Source organism: Terrapene carolina, unplaced genomic scaffold, assembly GCF_002925995.2.
Source record: "Terrapene carolina triunguis isolate 2854851 unplaced genomic scaffold, T_m_triunguis-2.0 Scaffold58, whole genome shotgun sequence".
Lineage (NCBI taxonomy): Eukaryota > Metazoa > Chordata > Testudines > Emydidae > Terrapene > Terrapene triunguis.
Genome location: NW_020664409.1, coordinates 8,914,151 through 8,930,274, shown reverse-complemented (window position 1 = coordinate 8,930,274; position 16,124 = coordinate 8,914,151). Strand labels below are relative to the sequence as shown.

General features: G+C 46.9%; 1 protein-coding gene across 3 annotated transcripts in view; it reads right to left on the bottom strand.

Annotated features, from left to right (window-relative positions):
* Positions 1-10,797, bottom strand: part of E2F3 (E2F transcription factor 3) — a 56,629-nt gene extending 45,832 nt beyond the window's left edge. For 2 of the 3 annotated variants that reach the window (XM_024217565.3, XM_024217574.3), the window contains exon 1: positions 10,273-10,797. In XM_024217565.3, the coding sequence (XP_024073333.1) occupies positions 10,273-10,572 (300 nt within the window). In that variant the 5' untranslated portion in view covers positions 10,573-10,797. Of the gene's footprint in view, positions 1-9,533; positions 9,626-10,272 lie in introns of those variants that run through there. The other variant, XM_024217583.3, reaches the window with a different exon arrangement.
* Positions 10,798-16,124: the final 5,327 nt, after the last annotated feature.

Genomic DNA, 16,124 nt, shown 5'->3' with positions numbered 1-16,124 from the left:
CAAAAATTGACTCTCTCAATGTGGGAAACTAACGCTGTCTACAACAGTGGCACGTCAAAATAAAGCCAGTACATATGCATGCTAGTTGCAATTTCATTCAAGTTACAGCAGAAAAAAATGAGGAGAATATTTGGCTGCTGGCAACGCTCGAGGTATTATAATTCAGTTTGCAGCGCCCCGATTAGGAAAAATAGCTTTACAACTAATAGATGTGCTAAATGATACTGACACAAAGAATTACTTCAAGCTTTTGATTCCCAAAGCACGTTTCAGAGACCTTTGCAAGGTTCTCTGGTCACTCAAGAGCCATTCCTAGAATATCTGCTCTCTCATATACAAATTTAACAGGGAACATGCCCCTGAGCAAAGAATACACTAGAACTGTCTTGTCTGGATGGCAAGGGAAGGAGTCAATGAGTAAGCAGCACTTTTTTGTTATGCTTCTTCTAAGTTTACTCAAATATTTCCTCTCCCCAATAATGGCAAAAACAATCTGCACTTTGGCTGTTTAGAACACACGCAAGATAGAGCAATCATAGGTTAAGTATTTTACTGAACATCTTGTTTAATATCTAAGACCTTGCATCCATTATGAGTCAATGTCAGATAAATGTGTGTCACGAGACCACACTGTAGCGGGATGTCCCTCATAAAAAGCACTATCCTATATTTTTTACGCAGCTGTCCTTTCCTTCCTTCATCAATATATGGACAAAGCATTAGAGGTCACCTCACCACCATGAAGCTGCAAAATTACACACCTACTTGATGAACCTGAAGTACACATTAAAAAGAAAAATAATTTGCCTGAAGTTTAGCAGCTTCATATTCCCCTTGATTGATTATATGAAGGAGCAGGATTGCCTCAGGTCGAACAGATTGTAAAAAGCCAGACACTTGAATATTTGTCTTGTCATAGCCATTACAGACTAGGAAGGACCTCATTGTGCAAGGCACTGTACAAAGTTAGCCGCTGCTCTAAGGAGTTTACATTAATTGCTACTAAATTTTTAACTCAAGCAAAAATAAAAATAAAGCTTATTGTTCTATTCACTCCCTCTCTATATACTTTTTTCTTATTTTTTGTTCCATTATTTTACTAATGCAAGATGAGAGCACTCAGATACTATGGTGATGGTCAGAGCATCAGAACCTTAAACTACTCGCTTCCAACAACCCTAAACAAAGCAGCAGCAAGCAACACCACCCCCTTTTCTAGTGATCCTCTTACTGGGCCCAACATCATCAAGCAGAAAGGAAATTTGCCAATGCTAAATTAAAAATTGTTTCCTTCTGGTTGTAAACTATGCAATACATACCAGAAAAGACCTTTGAACCAATAATAAAGGTATGACAAGGAAGCAAATCCTATTGTTGCTTGCAAGAGAAACTCTTTCCTTTATAGGACATTAAGAAGGATAGTGCAAAAAACTTTTTGGATACACACACACATCCAGTAACGCCTCAATAAGACAATGTTAAAGCTGAAAAATCAAGACTAAGATGAACCCCTCTTATGTAATAAACCACTGATACTATTCTTACCAAGAGAAACTGTAATTCAGTTACTGAAAATATTTTGCACTTGCGTTCTAAAAGATTTGAGAGAGATTCACAACATAAAGCCTTGCAACACTTGTGTGAAGACAGTATAAGACCCATTTTACAGATGTGAAAATGGAGGCAGAGAGCAAGGCCCACATTTTCAAAAAATGTTAGCTAATTTTGGATATCCAAATCAAGATACCAAGAGCCAAAGTATCTACTATTCCAACTGAAGTTAATGGAAAGTGTGGATGCATAGCATCTCTCTGAAGATCAGGCCCTAGAAGTGCCTCAAGTTGGGCATCCAGAAATTGAGACAATCAAAGCTAGTGGACACTTAAATGTCTGGGCCTAAGTGACTTATACTTTGTCGTACAACAAATCAGATTAAATCTTGAAAAGACACCTGAAGGTGCCCTGATTGAGTCCCCACCTCAGTCACTAGAGAATTTCATACGCCCTTGTAAGTTATGAATGGTGAATACCTGTAGTTGTAAATTAGCAATATTCTAACAAAAAACAAACAAAAAAAACCACCAACAAAATCCACCATTGCTCGCCTACACCGAAAGACTGAAGATAATCTGAGCATTTTTTATTCTCCAAGCTTGCTTGCCAATGTGGTCCTGGTTTGAATCTGGCCCACAATGGCGTTAAACAGAGTTTTTACCAGGGTGGATAAAAATCAATGATTTAAAATATATATCAGAAAAATTGGATGTTTTTTATTTAAATCGGCCTTTTTTTGATAAAATGCTTTTTGAGGAAAAAAACCTATCAAAAGATCGTTTTAATTAAGATACATTATAGCTCAAAGATCTGTCATCATGGAATAGGGATTATAAATTATAATTCTATAGTATGAGACAATATATTCATTTAATGTTTAAGAAAAATTCTGTAAATGAGTTCCAGTAGTTCATGGATTAGGGACCCAATTTTATGGGGCTCCAGGGGCTTCTGTATAGATTATTTAGGTTAATCTTTCTATCTACCAATGGGACTCAGTGCTCAGTCTCTAGAAGATACCATCAGAGATGCTTAGTTTTGCATTTCTCAAACTGTGGATTTGTGTCTCCAGAGATAACATGCTTCTTAACAGCAAAAATGTTTTAAAATAAATAAATTAATATATAGAGGTGAGAAAAAACAGACCTCAACCCTATTGTCCCTCTGCAAATTTGTGTACACAGAGTCAATCCCTTACCTCTCTCAAAGTGCAAAGTTTCAAAAAGTTCAATGAATAGAAGATTGTTGGAGGCAGAATAGATCTGGACAAGGAAAAGAAGTCTGGAGATAAATGTGAGAAGGGAGGGACAGGCAGTAGAAACAAAAGTGAAACTGTTTACGTACCTAGATGCCTCCAGCTTCCATCCAAGACACATCACACGATCCATTGTCTACAGCCAAGCCCTAAGATACAACCGAATTTGCACCAACCCCTCAGACAGAGACAAACACCTACAAGATCTTTATCAAGCATTCATAAAACTACAATACCCACCTAGGGAAGTGACGAAACAGATTGACAGAGCAAGACGGGTACCCATAAATCACCTACTACAGGACAGGCCCAACAAGGACAATAACAGAACACCACTGGCCATCACATACAGCCCCCAGCTAAAACTTCTCCAGCGCATTATCCACAATCTACAACCTATCCTGGAAAATGATCCTTCACTCTCACAGACCTTGGGAGGCAGGCCAGTCCTCGCTTACAGACAACCCCCCAACCTGAAGCAAATACTCACCTGCAACTACACACCACACCACAGAAACACCAACCCAGGAACCAATCCCTGTAGCAAACCTCGTTGCCTACTCTGTCCCCATATCTACTCTGGCGACACCATCAGAGGACCCAACCACATCAGCCACACCATCAAGGGCTCATTCACCTGTACATCCACTAATGTTATATATGCCATCATGTGCCAGCAATGCTCGTCTGCCATGTACATTGGCCAAACCGGACAGTCCCTTCGCAAAAGAATAAATGGACACAAATCGGACATCAGGAATGGTAACATACATAAGCCAGTAAGTGAACATTTCAATCTCCCTGGTCATTCTATTACAGATTTAAAAGTCACTATCATTGAACAAAAAAACTTCAGAAACAGACTTCAAAGAGAAACAGCAGAACTAAAATTCATTTGCAAATTTAACACCATTAATCTGGGTTTGAATAGGGACTGGGAGTGGCTGGCTCATTACAGAAGCAGCTTTTCCTCTCCTGGAATTGACACCTCCTCATCTATTATTGGGAGTGGACTACATCCACCCTGATTGAATTGGCCCTGTCAACACTGGTTCTCCACTTGCAAAGTAACTCCCTGCTCTCCATGTGTCAGTATATAATGCCTGCATCTGTAACTTTCACTCTATGCATCCGAAGAAGTGAGGTTTTTACCCACGAAAACTTATGCCCAAATAAATCTGTTAGTCTTTAAGGTGCCACCAGACTCCTTGTTGTTTTTGTTTGAACAGCATATTCCAGAAGTACTGAGGTCTAGACTTCTGAGTGTAGCCTTCACTGATTTGAGATCTACCATACCATTCTCTCACTAGAAGGGAAAACCTATAATGGCAGCAGGCCATAAGAGAGACCCAGTTTGGGAATATTTTAATGAAGTTCCTCTACCTGTGAAGAATATGTATTAAGATTATAACAACCAACAAGAAAGCACTTTTATGTAGAAATCCATGATTAAATTGAGTCTTCCTGACTAGTGTATTAAATCAAATCCACCCTGGTTGTTACCATCTCTTGGTGCTTAGAAGCATGAGTGAAGTGAGTTGGCAGTCTCAGTCTAGTTACCAGCAGACAGGTGCACCAACACCACGGCCAAACATTGTATGGGTGTAGGGCATGATCCACCCTCTCACCCTAAAGGTAATCCTTTCAGGTCAAAACTGAGGCCTGGTCTACACCTAAAACATAGGTTAACCTAACTACATCGCTCAGGGCCATAAAAAATTTCACACCCTGTAGGTTGATCTAACCCCCACCATACAGGCAGCTAGGTCACCTAAAGCATTCTTCCGTCCACCTAGCGATAGCCTCTCGAGGGCATAGATTTACTACAGCGACAGAAAAACCCCTTCCAGTGCATAAATACTTGCTACAGCAATAACGCCATGGTTGCACCACCGCAGCTCCACCTCCGTAGTGCTTGTAGTAACCTGAGATATGTCTGAGGAGGCATGCAGTGCTGCCATCTCGGTTATAACAGTTCTGGGGAAGACTTCAGTCTCCGGGCTTGTCTACACTTACCGGAGGGTCCGGCGGCAGGCAATCGGTTTTCTGGGATCGACTTATCGCGTCTAGTGAAGACGCGATAAAATCGATCCCTGATCGCTCTGCCGTCGACTCCGGAAATCCACCGCGGCAAGAGGTGGCAGCGCGGCGGCAGCGCGGCAGCGGTCGACTTTCCCCCGTCCTCACAGCCAGGTAAGTCGACCTAAAATACGCAACTTCAGCTACGGTATTCACGTAGCTGAAGTTGCGTATCTTAGGTCGGACCCCCGCTGTAGTGTAGACCTAGCCTCCAAGACTGTTTGGCAACTTCCATGATTAATTCCTGCTCACTCACCTTTTACTTTAACAAATTTCAGAGTTGTTTTTACATCACCCCCCCCCCCCCCCCCGGTCGCAGATTTCAGACTGCAGGACTCAGAAATGACAGCTTTCTAGTACATGAACTGTAAGGTAAGGAATTGTCTGCAGCACAGGGAAATTGACCAGCATAGCTATTCATGCTATAGTTATGCCAGTCAATTCCCCCTTGTAGACAAGACCTAGGTAGTGTGGGATGTATAGGCTAGGATATGAAGGGGCTTATATGTTCACTTCTGTCACAAGCCCTCCACATTCTTGGGGACAAGAGGCTCCAAGGGCTTAAGTATTACCTTATCTGCCTTTCTTTGACTTACTCCATTTCACTAAGCATTGTTAAAGAGTCCATCAGCACAGTACTTCGGAACAATCAACCTCCACCCCTGCCTCATCTTTTCCAAGTTTCCCCACGCTCAACCCTGGGCACAGTGAAGAGAAAGAACGTGCCTTTTGTTGCTTGATCAGCAAGTGGGGGTCAAACAAGGAAAGGCACAGACTGGCTCTAAAGTGAACCACATCCAGTCGTCTTTGGAAAGTAACCTGGTTGCAAAGATAAAGGGTTCTTGAGGGTGGAAGAGCAAAAGGTCTGACACTTAAATCCAGAGTCCTATCCTGGGAGAATATTTGAAGTACTTAACTGAGTATAAATTCCTTTAAAAAATATTCAAGATTAGATGCACCTGCTTCATTAAGTATTTCTTCATGTTAACAGTAACAGTCAGGCAGAGAAATATTAAGATGGTGATTGATTTGCATACATGGCTTCCATGGACAACGTTTTGTGGGTGTTTTTGTTTTGTTTTTGTTTTTAATAAGAAAAAGTTACCAGTTAGTTTACTGCCAGTTCCTTTTTGTGACTTGCCCATCTTTTAGGCGTTTCTTCCATTTTCTGCTATTCCTCATCTCACTGTCAACCATGTGTATCCTATTTGGCCTTTTTCTTTCCCTAGCATCTACTTAAGATTAAGCAATTGTCCCATTTTGTTCCTAACACACTTTTTGAGGGTGGGAAGAGATGTGTTCTTAACTACAAGAAGGGGAAAGAAGTGGTATGCACTGAGTTTGGAAATGTAAATCCTCCCGCCCCCTTCTGAAGCATGCTGAACCAGACTCCCCAGAGTTCATGTCATCAAAAGGCCACAGGAGTCCTCTCAAAATATTCTTAAGAGGATTTAGCCCCTTTTAAAAGGGACTTACCACGTGGGTGGTGTCTCCATTTAAACATTTTCTATGGCTAAAAAAAAAATGGCCCTCTATTTAAAGGTTTCTCATTCCAATGAAAAGGCACTAAGAATTTTTGCACTATTTTCACTGGAAATATTTTGAGCATCTGTCTCTAACGGTAGTTCAGTCCTCCAGTACTGTTATTTACAAGTAGAAGTGACTTTCTAATATAGAAAGTAATAAGAAGATGGCCTTAGACAGAATGTTAGCTGTAAGATGGGTGCATGACCATATGTTAAAGAATTACTTCCCTCATGCCTCCCCCAACCCGCCATAATCTCCCCTATTAATGTAGGAGCCTTAGTTAACAGCTTCTTCTGAAGGTTTAAATCTTTACGAACTATGGAATTAAGCCACCATACGAGTTAATTTCTGTCCTCTGACAGTCCATAAGAGTTGTGCAAATCCAGGCCTAAGGCCTGATTTTCAAGTGCTGAGCAGCCACAGCTTCCATTAAATCTATTTGCATACTGGGTGCTCAGCATCTCCAAAAGCCAGGCCCCACTACAATAGAGTGGTGCTGTAGATACTGGTAGAGCTTAGATACTGTAAGCCCCCAATTACTCTATAACCCAGGGCACGGGTAATGGGAAGTCCATGTAGCGGGGGCTGGGTTTAAGAAAGAGAACCACCGGGCACAACCAACTGTGCTATTTGTTGAGGGTGGTGAGTACATTGTTAACTCTTCAGGGCAAATTTATAAATGGGACTATAAGAACTCTGTAGACCACCTGATCTCAAACTTTAGCAACCCGAGGACCCCCATTTTGATTTAAAATTTTTCACGGACTCCTCAAGCACCCGACTCCACTCCTTCCCCCAAGACCCCACCCCACCTCTTCCTGCCCCTGCTCCTCTTCCCCGCCTCTTTCTGCCCCCTTCCCTCCCAGCACCTCCTGCAAGCCGCTGAACAGCTGTTCCCCCACGTGCAGGAGGCACTGGGAGGAAGGGGGAGGAATTGATCAGTGGGGCCTGCGGACCCCAGTTTGAGAAATGCTGCTCTAGACTGAAGTTTGAATACTTTTAATACTAATCAAGTATGAGTTTAATACTGGCCATGACATCATGCCCCTTTCTCCCAACAACGTAGAAAGTCCCACAGAATTGTTCCCTTGTGATCATGTTTGTAGATATGCCTGTGAGTGAATTCATTTAACAAAAGTCATGCTGGAAAACAAAAGCACTGGACTGGATATCCTGTTTCTAGTGCAATCTGTACCATACCACACGCTTAACTAGTGGGTTAAAAATTACAGTAAGACTTACAAATACGACAGCAGCAAATCAAGTTTGTTTTTTTAATCTAGGCTATGACTTTCATTATAATCTTTTGATGAGACTATACTGCACCTTCCTGAAACCTCCATCGCCATGTCAGCAATGAACACCTGCAACAATTGTATAAAAAGGAAGCTTATGTCCTCATTGTGGTTTGCAGTAGCAATAAAGACAGTGACCTGAACAGCTTATTAATTAAAAAACTGCTACATTTTGACCAACATTTAAGAAGGTTTCTAGGTCATTTCACAGTGCAAAGTATGAATATCTTGATGTTAATGGCATTAAAACCCACATTTCCTTTAGGTTTTATTGCAAATCTCATTAAAATAAATCTAGACCACCCTCCCTGGAAATTCTAGATTCTCCACAATGTCAGCCAGTACTCAGCACTAAGCACGTGCTCACTTATCTAAGGAATGTGTTTCTTTTAATTATAACAGTAGTCTGTACTTTTAAAATTCATAAATTTAACATCGGCTGACAACTAAATCTAATAGAAAACTCTTTTAAAAATATGGGCAAGCAAGATATGATCTGGGGGATGGAGTTCGTGCATGGGTAGTGCACATTAGTTGAAAACACCAGTATTTCATGCCTGGAGAGCTGGGCTCAACTACTATTTTAGCCAGAGCAATTTAGCTTCATGCCCCCCGCCCCCCCCGGGGCATGGGGCAATTGCCCTGCTTGTAATGCATTTTTTTATTTAAAATATTAACTATTCTAGAGTAACACAGGGCACTGGGGTTATGTTGTAGTAATTTTTGTTGTCAGGAGGGGATCACAGTGCAATGAAGTTTGAGAACTGCTGTTTTAGACCATGTGAAGAAAGTGAGTTTGGTAATCTCATCCTAGAGACCCTAGTGGACATTTGCCCACATCACACAATGCCAGAGAAGTCTCAGCTCAAGCAAGGCCCAGTGCTGGAATGCCTGCAGGGCCAGGACTATTAAAATCCCTTAGCAGAACCATGTAGGTTAGTTAAACTTGCACCACCACCGCACCTGCGCATCCATTTTATGCCTGGGTTGAGCCAGTGCAGGACTAAAGTCCCTTATATCTATGGAAACAGAGAAGACTGTTTTTCTCTCACTGCAGACCCTCTTTATGAGGTTACCCAAACTTCTTCATCTTGGCTCCCAAACTACACCACCCATCTTTGTTGTAACAAGCAGGTGAGGCTTGCCTCCAGGAAGAGCTTCACAAGACAGCAAGGAGGGTGCAGTGTGTTTAATTATTCCAAAACATCCAACGCTCACCTTCCCACACTTTTAGTTGACTATGCAGAGTCCTCCAGAAATCCCCCCTCCCCCCTTGCATCTCAAATGACAGCCCCAAGTACTAGAAATGCAGGGGCAAGGTCCGGCTTTCCCTCCAGAAAGGGGGTTAGCTATGAACGAGGCAAACTGCCTTTAGAGCAGGCAAGGGAGAGGGATGAAGCTGGAACTACCAAAGTTGAAGTGATTTAAAAATTAAATGGGCCAGGCACCCAGTGGCCTGAAGCAGGAACCTGACCAATCACTTCCAGGGGGCCATCGCGAGGCGGGCAGAGGGCTGGGAGATCAGGCCCAGGCTGAGAAAGCTATTGGGGGGGGGGGGGGCTGGGGGGGCAAAAAAGGGGGGGAAAAACGAGGAAGGGGGGGGGGGGGGGGGGGAAAACCTTTTTTTAAAACATTTCCCCCCATTGTGCCCCCCCCCCCGCGCGGGTCACTGCAGTTCGGGGAGTGCCAGAGCCTAAGGGCAGGCGGGGGCCGCCCTAGTATTGGGGGTGGGGGGAGGATGCTGCTCCCAGGTTCCTCATTACGGGGCGGGGGAGAAGCGAGGGTTGCTCTTGCTGTTGGCCCCTGCGTGCCCAGTCACTAACCTGCTGAAGGGGCATTTCCGAGCCCAGCAGCGCCCCGGGCAGCCTCGGGGAGGCGAGGAGGCCGCACGCGCGTGTGAGGGGGGGGACACGGACCGTCCCAGGCCAGCGGCAGGAGGAGGAAGCGGGTGTCCCCCTCCCCCCACTCGGATCAGCGCCCCCTCCCTCCTGCCCGGCTCCCAGTCACAGACGCGGCCTCCGCGCACGTGTGCGAAACGTCACCGGCGAGTCCGGGGGTGAAGCAGAGACACCAGCTGGGCAGAGCCCCCCGCTTCCCCAGACACGGGCAGGGGAGCAGCGGGGCCTGCATCTACGCAGCCCCGGGAGCAGGGGTCGCCACAGCCGCCCCCCGCTGAGCACGCCCCCAGTGAGTGGGGGATGCCCCAGCGCCGCGAACTCCCTGCAGCGCCTGGCACCGGCCTCAGCGGGCTCTTTGTTGGAGCCACAAATATCAGTGGGGGTTGCTAACCCCGCCAGTGAGAGGGGAATAGGCTGCAACCGCCCCTCCCCCCGCCTTATCCTCTGCACCCGGGGCAGGGCACCACCGCCCCAGCTGCAGGGAGGAGGCACCGCCTGGACCGGGCCTGAGTTGGAGGGGGGGGACACAAAAGTTTATTGCAACACGGTGTTGTCCCAGGCCTTCCTGCCCCACGACCCCGGCTAGAGAGGGAGTAGCGGGGCCCTGCCTGGGGCTTAACCCGAGTGTCCCCTTCGCCCTCCCCCTGGGATGGGGGGGAATTACCGGGGGGCGGCCTCCGCCTCCTCCTAGTGCTGGCTGCAGCAGCGCCGTCCTGCCGGCGGGTCCGTGCGGGGTGCAGTACAGGGAGCCGCCAGCGGGCTGACCCCCCTCCGCAGTGAGGGCAAAGACACCGGGAACCTGGGAGGAGGAGGAGACACAGGACGCTGCCGCCGCGCCGCTGCGGATCTGGATGAAGGTGCCAGCGGCGAAGTGGGCTGGGAAGCTGGCGGGGGTCACCCGGGAGTCCATGGAAGGTGCGGGTGGCTGCGCTGCTAGGGCCGCCGGCTGGAGTCCCCTTCTCATCCTTCCCTCTGGGTCTGTCCCCGTAGCCGAGTCTCTACACCTCCCCCCCCCCCCGGCCTTCCCGGCTGCTTTCCTCCTCGATGCCGAGGCCCGACCCAAAATACTGGGGGCGGCGGGTGCCGGGGGGGATCCGGCTGCAGGATGCGGGGTCCCAGAGGGGGATGAAAGCGGCGGGACGGACAGATGCGGCGGATGAAGCGGGGCCGCTCCCGCTATGTGGGGCCGGCTGGAAAATGGCTCCAGGAAGCGGCGGCTGCTGACAATGAATGAAGGGAAGGGAGACGGGTTACGCGCCAAGGGCCTCCCGCGAAACTCGGATTTCCCGCCCGCTTTTCAAACTAGATTTGCATAGCTCCGCCCGGCAGGTACGTCCCGTACGGCTGGCCCTCTTATTGGCCCGCTACTTCCTCACTCCCATCCAATGCCCAACCCTGTTGACACCCTGCCTGCTTCCCATTGGCCCGCTGCGGTGCGGGGTTGCCCTATTTGCATAGGGTCTATTCATTGGTTGTGGAGGCGAGGCCGGGGATTCCCCTCTGAGCAGCCGGGATCCCGGAGCGCCGGCTCCGTGACAGTGACAGCCGGCGTCTGCGCGTTCTAGAACGTGCCCGGGAGCCAAGGAGGTTCCGTTGCCGGTGTGTTCCCCTCCCGCCGCCCCACTGCGAGTGCGGCTGCTGCGGCACAGGGAGAGACTCTGCGGTCGTACCCCGGCCAGGGGAGCGGCGCTGGTCCGGCCGGCTTGAAGGGGGCATAAGGGCGGGGGGAAGGCTAAACTCAAGGGAAAAAAGCAGGTGAACGCCGCATTCCTTCGGCGACCGCAGGGGGCACCTAGTAGATGGGAATGGGAAATCCCGCTAGACCTGTCCAAAGAATACAGCCAGGAATACATGAGCGCAAAGGACAAAGCGGACAGTGGCACCACAAGCACACTATTCTCTACAAGGATAACTGGGTTGGAAGGGAACTGGCTCATCTGGGCTCAGTAGGGTGGCGAATCTTTTATAGGGCAGTAAGAAAATCCTGTGATGGAGCCATTGCTAGTAACTGTTGAGATCTGCTGCATTGAAAACGGACTAAAACTGCCTTGTTTCACACTGATTAAATGTGGCGTCTGAATTTAAACCCACCTACTCTTCAGAGGCTAGCTACCTTTCCTTCTTTGTGCAGTTAACTATTTAACTTTTGAGGTTTAAAAGTGAGCCCTTTTAAAAGATTTTCCCAAACCTATGGTGCTAAAGAAATATATCCCATTTTCTCCAAATGTCACACACCTATACTCATCTCCTAATGTCTCAGAAACAGGCCACATTCTAAATTTTACACAACAAAAATGTTCCTTTTATTTATCATGATCTAGCTTAACTAAAAAAAAGTGGAACCATGTCCAGCAGCTATTTCCATTATCTAATGTTAACTACTGGTCCTCCTGCCCTGCCTCCTCCAGGGATCCTAGCTACTGCACTTCCCATCCCCAAATCTGATTTTCCTCCATGCTTCCTGCTGAATTAATCATCATACATGAAAACACCATGTTCCCTGACATGTCACTCTTTAAGAACAGAAGTTTCATTCAAATAGACCTGCTGAAGTCTTTCAGATCAGGCTCACGCTCTCAGCCAACCTCAGGAAATCAGATAAATTTGGAAACTGCTAGTTTGGCTTGTCAAGTAATTTTGCTACTCTCCCTGCATCTTGCCCCCACACTTTGTCCCTATCAATAATAGGCATATACAGTGAGCAGGGGGGGTTATTTTATTATTTATATTACAGCAGTGACTGGAGTCCCCAAAGAGGGCCTCAATGTAGGCATTGTATACACAAGAGTAGGTCTCAGTTGAAAGTCTAGGATTATGGGCAGATTAGTTTCTTTCTTTCATGGACTGAAATTTGACTGGGTTTGCAAACTAGCACTTTTTTGGAGGTAGGAGGCTGCCACCTTGTTCTACAGAATCTCAGCTTTCACTTATGATTGTGGAGAAAACCTTGACAATGTTAAAGAAATCTAAACCAATGAAGCAATGTCTATATAGGTCTAAGCAGAGCTTGAAACAGCAACTCAGAGGTGGGAATGCTGCATTCTTCTCAGTGCCCAGTAATGGGAAACTCAGATGTCTCATGACGAGTTAAAGGTCAACGTTATTTATTTCACTGTGATCACAGCATGTAGTAATGAAGGAGGCTGTCAGATCTCCACATTCTATTGTAAATGGCATCATTTTGGAGCCACAACGAGATGGGCACCACTTCTTACCCCCCCCACACACACACCTGACCTGAGGAGCTAAAAGGCCAGATGGGAGGAGTGGAGCCCGAGGGCATTTGAGTCCCTCTGCTATGCCTAGGTAAAAGGGAAGTGAGTGGGCACCTGGCCAAAAGAGCCAATGGAAAGGCTAGAACTTTTTAAAAATGAAAAACGACTCCCCTTTTGTCTGTCTGTCTGCTGTTCTCCCGGGGAGAGGTGGACAGGGTAGCAACTATGCTGTGAGAAGCTTGGGCCACGTATAAAACAATCATCAGTATCATACCTAGAAACTACTCATTTAAAACCCCAGATATGTAAGTAGATCAGGAAATGTCTAGGAAGACGTGATTAACTTTATCCCTTTTATTTCTTTATGGCTTGTGGAGTCCACTGTGCTAACCCCAAGTGCTTTTGTTTTGCTTGTAACCTTTAAGCTGGACCTCAAGAAAGCTATTCTTGGTGCTTAATTCTTGTAGTTGCTCTTTTAAAATCTAGCAATAGCCTGAGTTCCCAGCTGTATTTTGTTCCTTTTTAAAAAAATAAAATTTACCTTTTTTTAGAACAGAATTGGATTTTTGTGTCTTAAGAGGTTTTTGCACATGTTGTTTAATTAGCTGGTGGCAACAGCTGATTTCCTTTTTTTTCTTTCTCGGCTCTTCCCCAGTGGGGAGTGAAAGGGCTTGAGGAAGAAATTCCCAAGTGCACCTTCCTGGGCTCTCAAAGGGGTTCTGCACTTGGGTGGTGGCAGCATTTACCAATCCTAGATCAGAGAAAAGCTGTAACCTTGGGAGTTTAATACAAGCCTGGAGTGGCCTGTATTCATTTTTAGAATCCTTGCGGGCCCCCACCTTCTGCACTCGAAGTGCCAGAGTGGGGAATTAGCCTTGACACACCCCATTCACCTTTTCAAGCTTTTCTCCTCAACCACGAGGACTCAAAACTATTATTTCAAATGAGATTCTGATATCAATACATGACTCTAGGATCCAGGGCCCTAGACACAAGTCTATTGTAACTATGGTGTATCTGGACCTCAGTGAGGGACAGCCAAGCCAGCAGAGCCCATGTAATAATATGTTGAACATGTGCACATATCTGTTGCGAGTGGTATGTCATTTTACCTTGTCTTTTGGACAAAGCTTATTTTGTGGGTGGCGCTTGGGAGAGAACCACCACTTTTCCACGTTCCAATTCAAGCCCTGGCCAAAACAGACTCCAGGTCTGTTGCACAATGGCCTTGTGCCCCAGGTTAATTTGTCAGTGGGAGATGGAACTGATTGGGTGAGGTATTCTCAGAGGCTGGAATCAGAGAGAGCAACAGGATTAGGAAGCCAGGGATGCAACATGCACAGGGATTGGGCAGCAATTGTCCTCATTAACTCCCAGAGCCCCATTGCCTGGCCCATTTCCCCAGCTGCAGTACCCAGCCTGGCTGCCAGTCCCTTGCCCTATTGCACAGACATACAAATGTAAACATTTTTCTGTATTCAGTGAGGTAGGAGGTTGAGGGTGGGCATGGAACTAGGGAACCAAGCAAGGCAGTCACTGGGGATGTTTAACCAGCAAGGGCTAAAAAACTGTGAGAGACATTAGGGCTCAGATAGACAGTAGGGCTAAGCATCGGGGGCCAGGGAGGCAGACGGGACCTGTTGCCACCCTCATACATCTTCCCTTCCTCTCACACAGCTCCGCTTTCCTCCACACTCTTCATTAACTTTGCCAATGGGAATCTCAGACTGATGATGACAGAAAGTTCCATAGGAGTGGACCTCCTCTTGGGCAAGCTGTAGGAGGTTCACTAGAGGAAAGCCAGGTTCTTTCTGGCTCTACCAGCATAAGCTTCCTATCTTCTGTCATGCTTCTGCCCAGCAGAAGACTGCTTCTCACTCCTGATACTCCCAACCCCTCACTTCACAGAACACTGATTCCACCCATAGGCGCCGACGCCGTGGGTGCTCTGGGGCTGGAATACCCATGGGGAAAAATTAATGGGTGCTCTGCACCCACCAGCAGCCAAGCTCTCCCCCCGCGCCCCACCTCCTCCGCCTCCTCCCCTGAGCACAACGCGTCCCTGCTCCTCCGCCTACCGCTACCTCCAAGCGCTTCCGCCTTGCTGGGAGGGAGAGAGGGAGGAGCGGGAAAGTGGCACGCTCAGGGGAGGAGGCGAGGAAGAGGCGGGGACAGGGCGGGGATTTGGGGAAAGAGTCGGAATAGGGGCAGGAAGAGGGCGGAGTTGGGGCAGGGACTTTGGGGAAGGGGTTGGAATGGAGTAGGGGACAGAGGAGAGTCGAGTACCAGGACCGGCTCCAGGGTTTTTGCTGCCCCAAGCGGCGGAAAAAAAAAAAAAGAAAAAAGCTCCATCGCGCCGCTTTCTTCTTCAGCGGGAATTCGGTGGCAGGTGCTTCCCTCCGAGAGGGACCCGCCGCCGAATTGCTGCCAAACAGCCCAACGTGCCGCCCCTTCCCCTTGGCCACCCCAAGCACCTGCTTGCTGGGCTGGTGCCTGGAGCCGGCCCTGTCGAGTACCTACTGGCGGGTGCACCACCCCGCATCCCACTTCTCCTCTCCCTTGTATAGCCATCCTTCCTCCTGTTCCTACACCAGACACCACCTGGTAACCATCCTCTATGCACAACTCCCTGCTCTCTCCACTTCTTCTACCATCCCCACCTTGCAAACCAGCCCCTGGTATCTCCGTCTCTTCCACACCCTTCAAACACTCCAAACTACTCCAACATTTAAAAAAAAAAAGTAGTCAAACCAACCAACCACACTGGGTTAATGTAGAGCTCACACTGCTCAGCTGCATTTCCTGTCAATGCAACTATTAAAAATAAAGGAAGTTACCAGTTAATTCAATACTGATTTTTTTTGCATTGCAGTAGCACCTACCAAGGATCAGAGCCCAGTTGTGTTAAACCCCAGACAGACAGTAAAAAATTCCAATTCCCCCACCTTAAATTGCGGAGTATTTTGTAGAGCTGAACAGTCTGATTATGTTTTGAGCATTTTAATTATTTTGGTGGCTAGAGATACAAATTGTGGTTAATCTGCATGTTAATGTTGCCTGAACTGGTGCTTTCTTTGATGATTAGTCATTGGATTGATAGGAAATACACTTGAGCAACTTTAACTGTTAGTTAACCTGGTTTTCATGTGGATAATGTTGAATGTTATTTCTACATTGTCAGTGCTGTACATCCTGCTAAACATTTGCACTACAATGAAATCGGTTTATTTAGAGGCACATCTAAGGGACTGCATAGTTGTCAAATACCAATAGGACCCCTCTACTTCAGCTGTTGTCACCA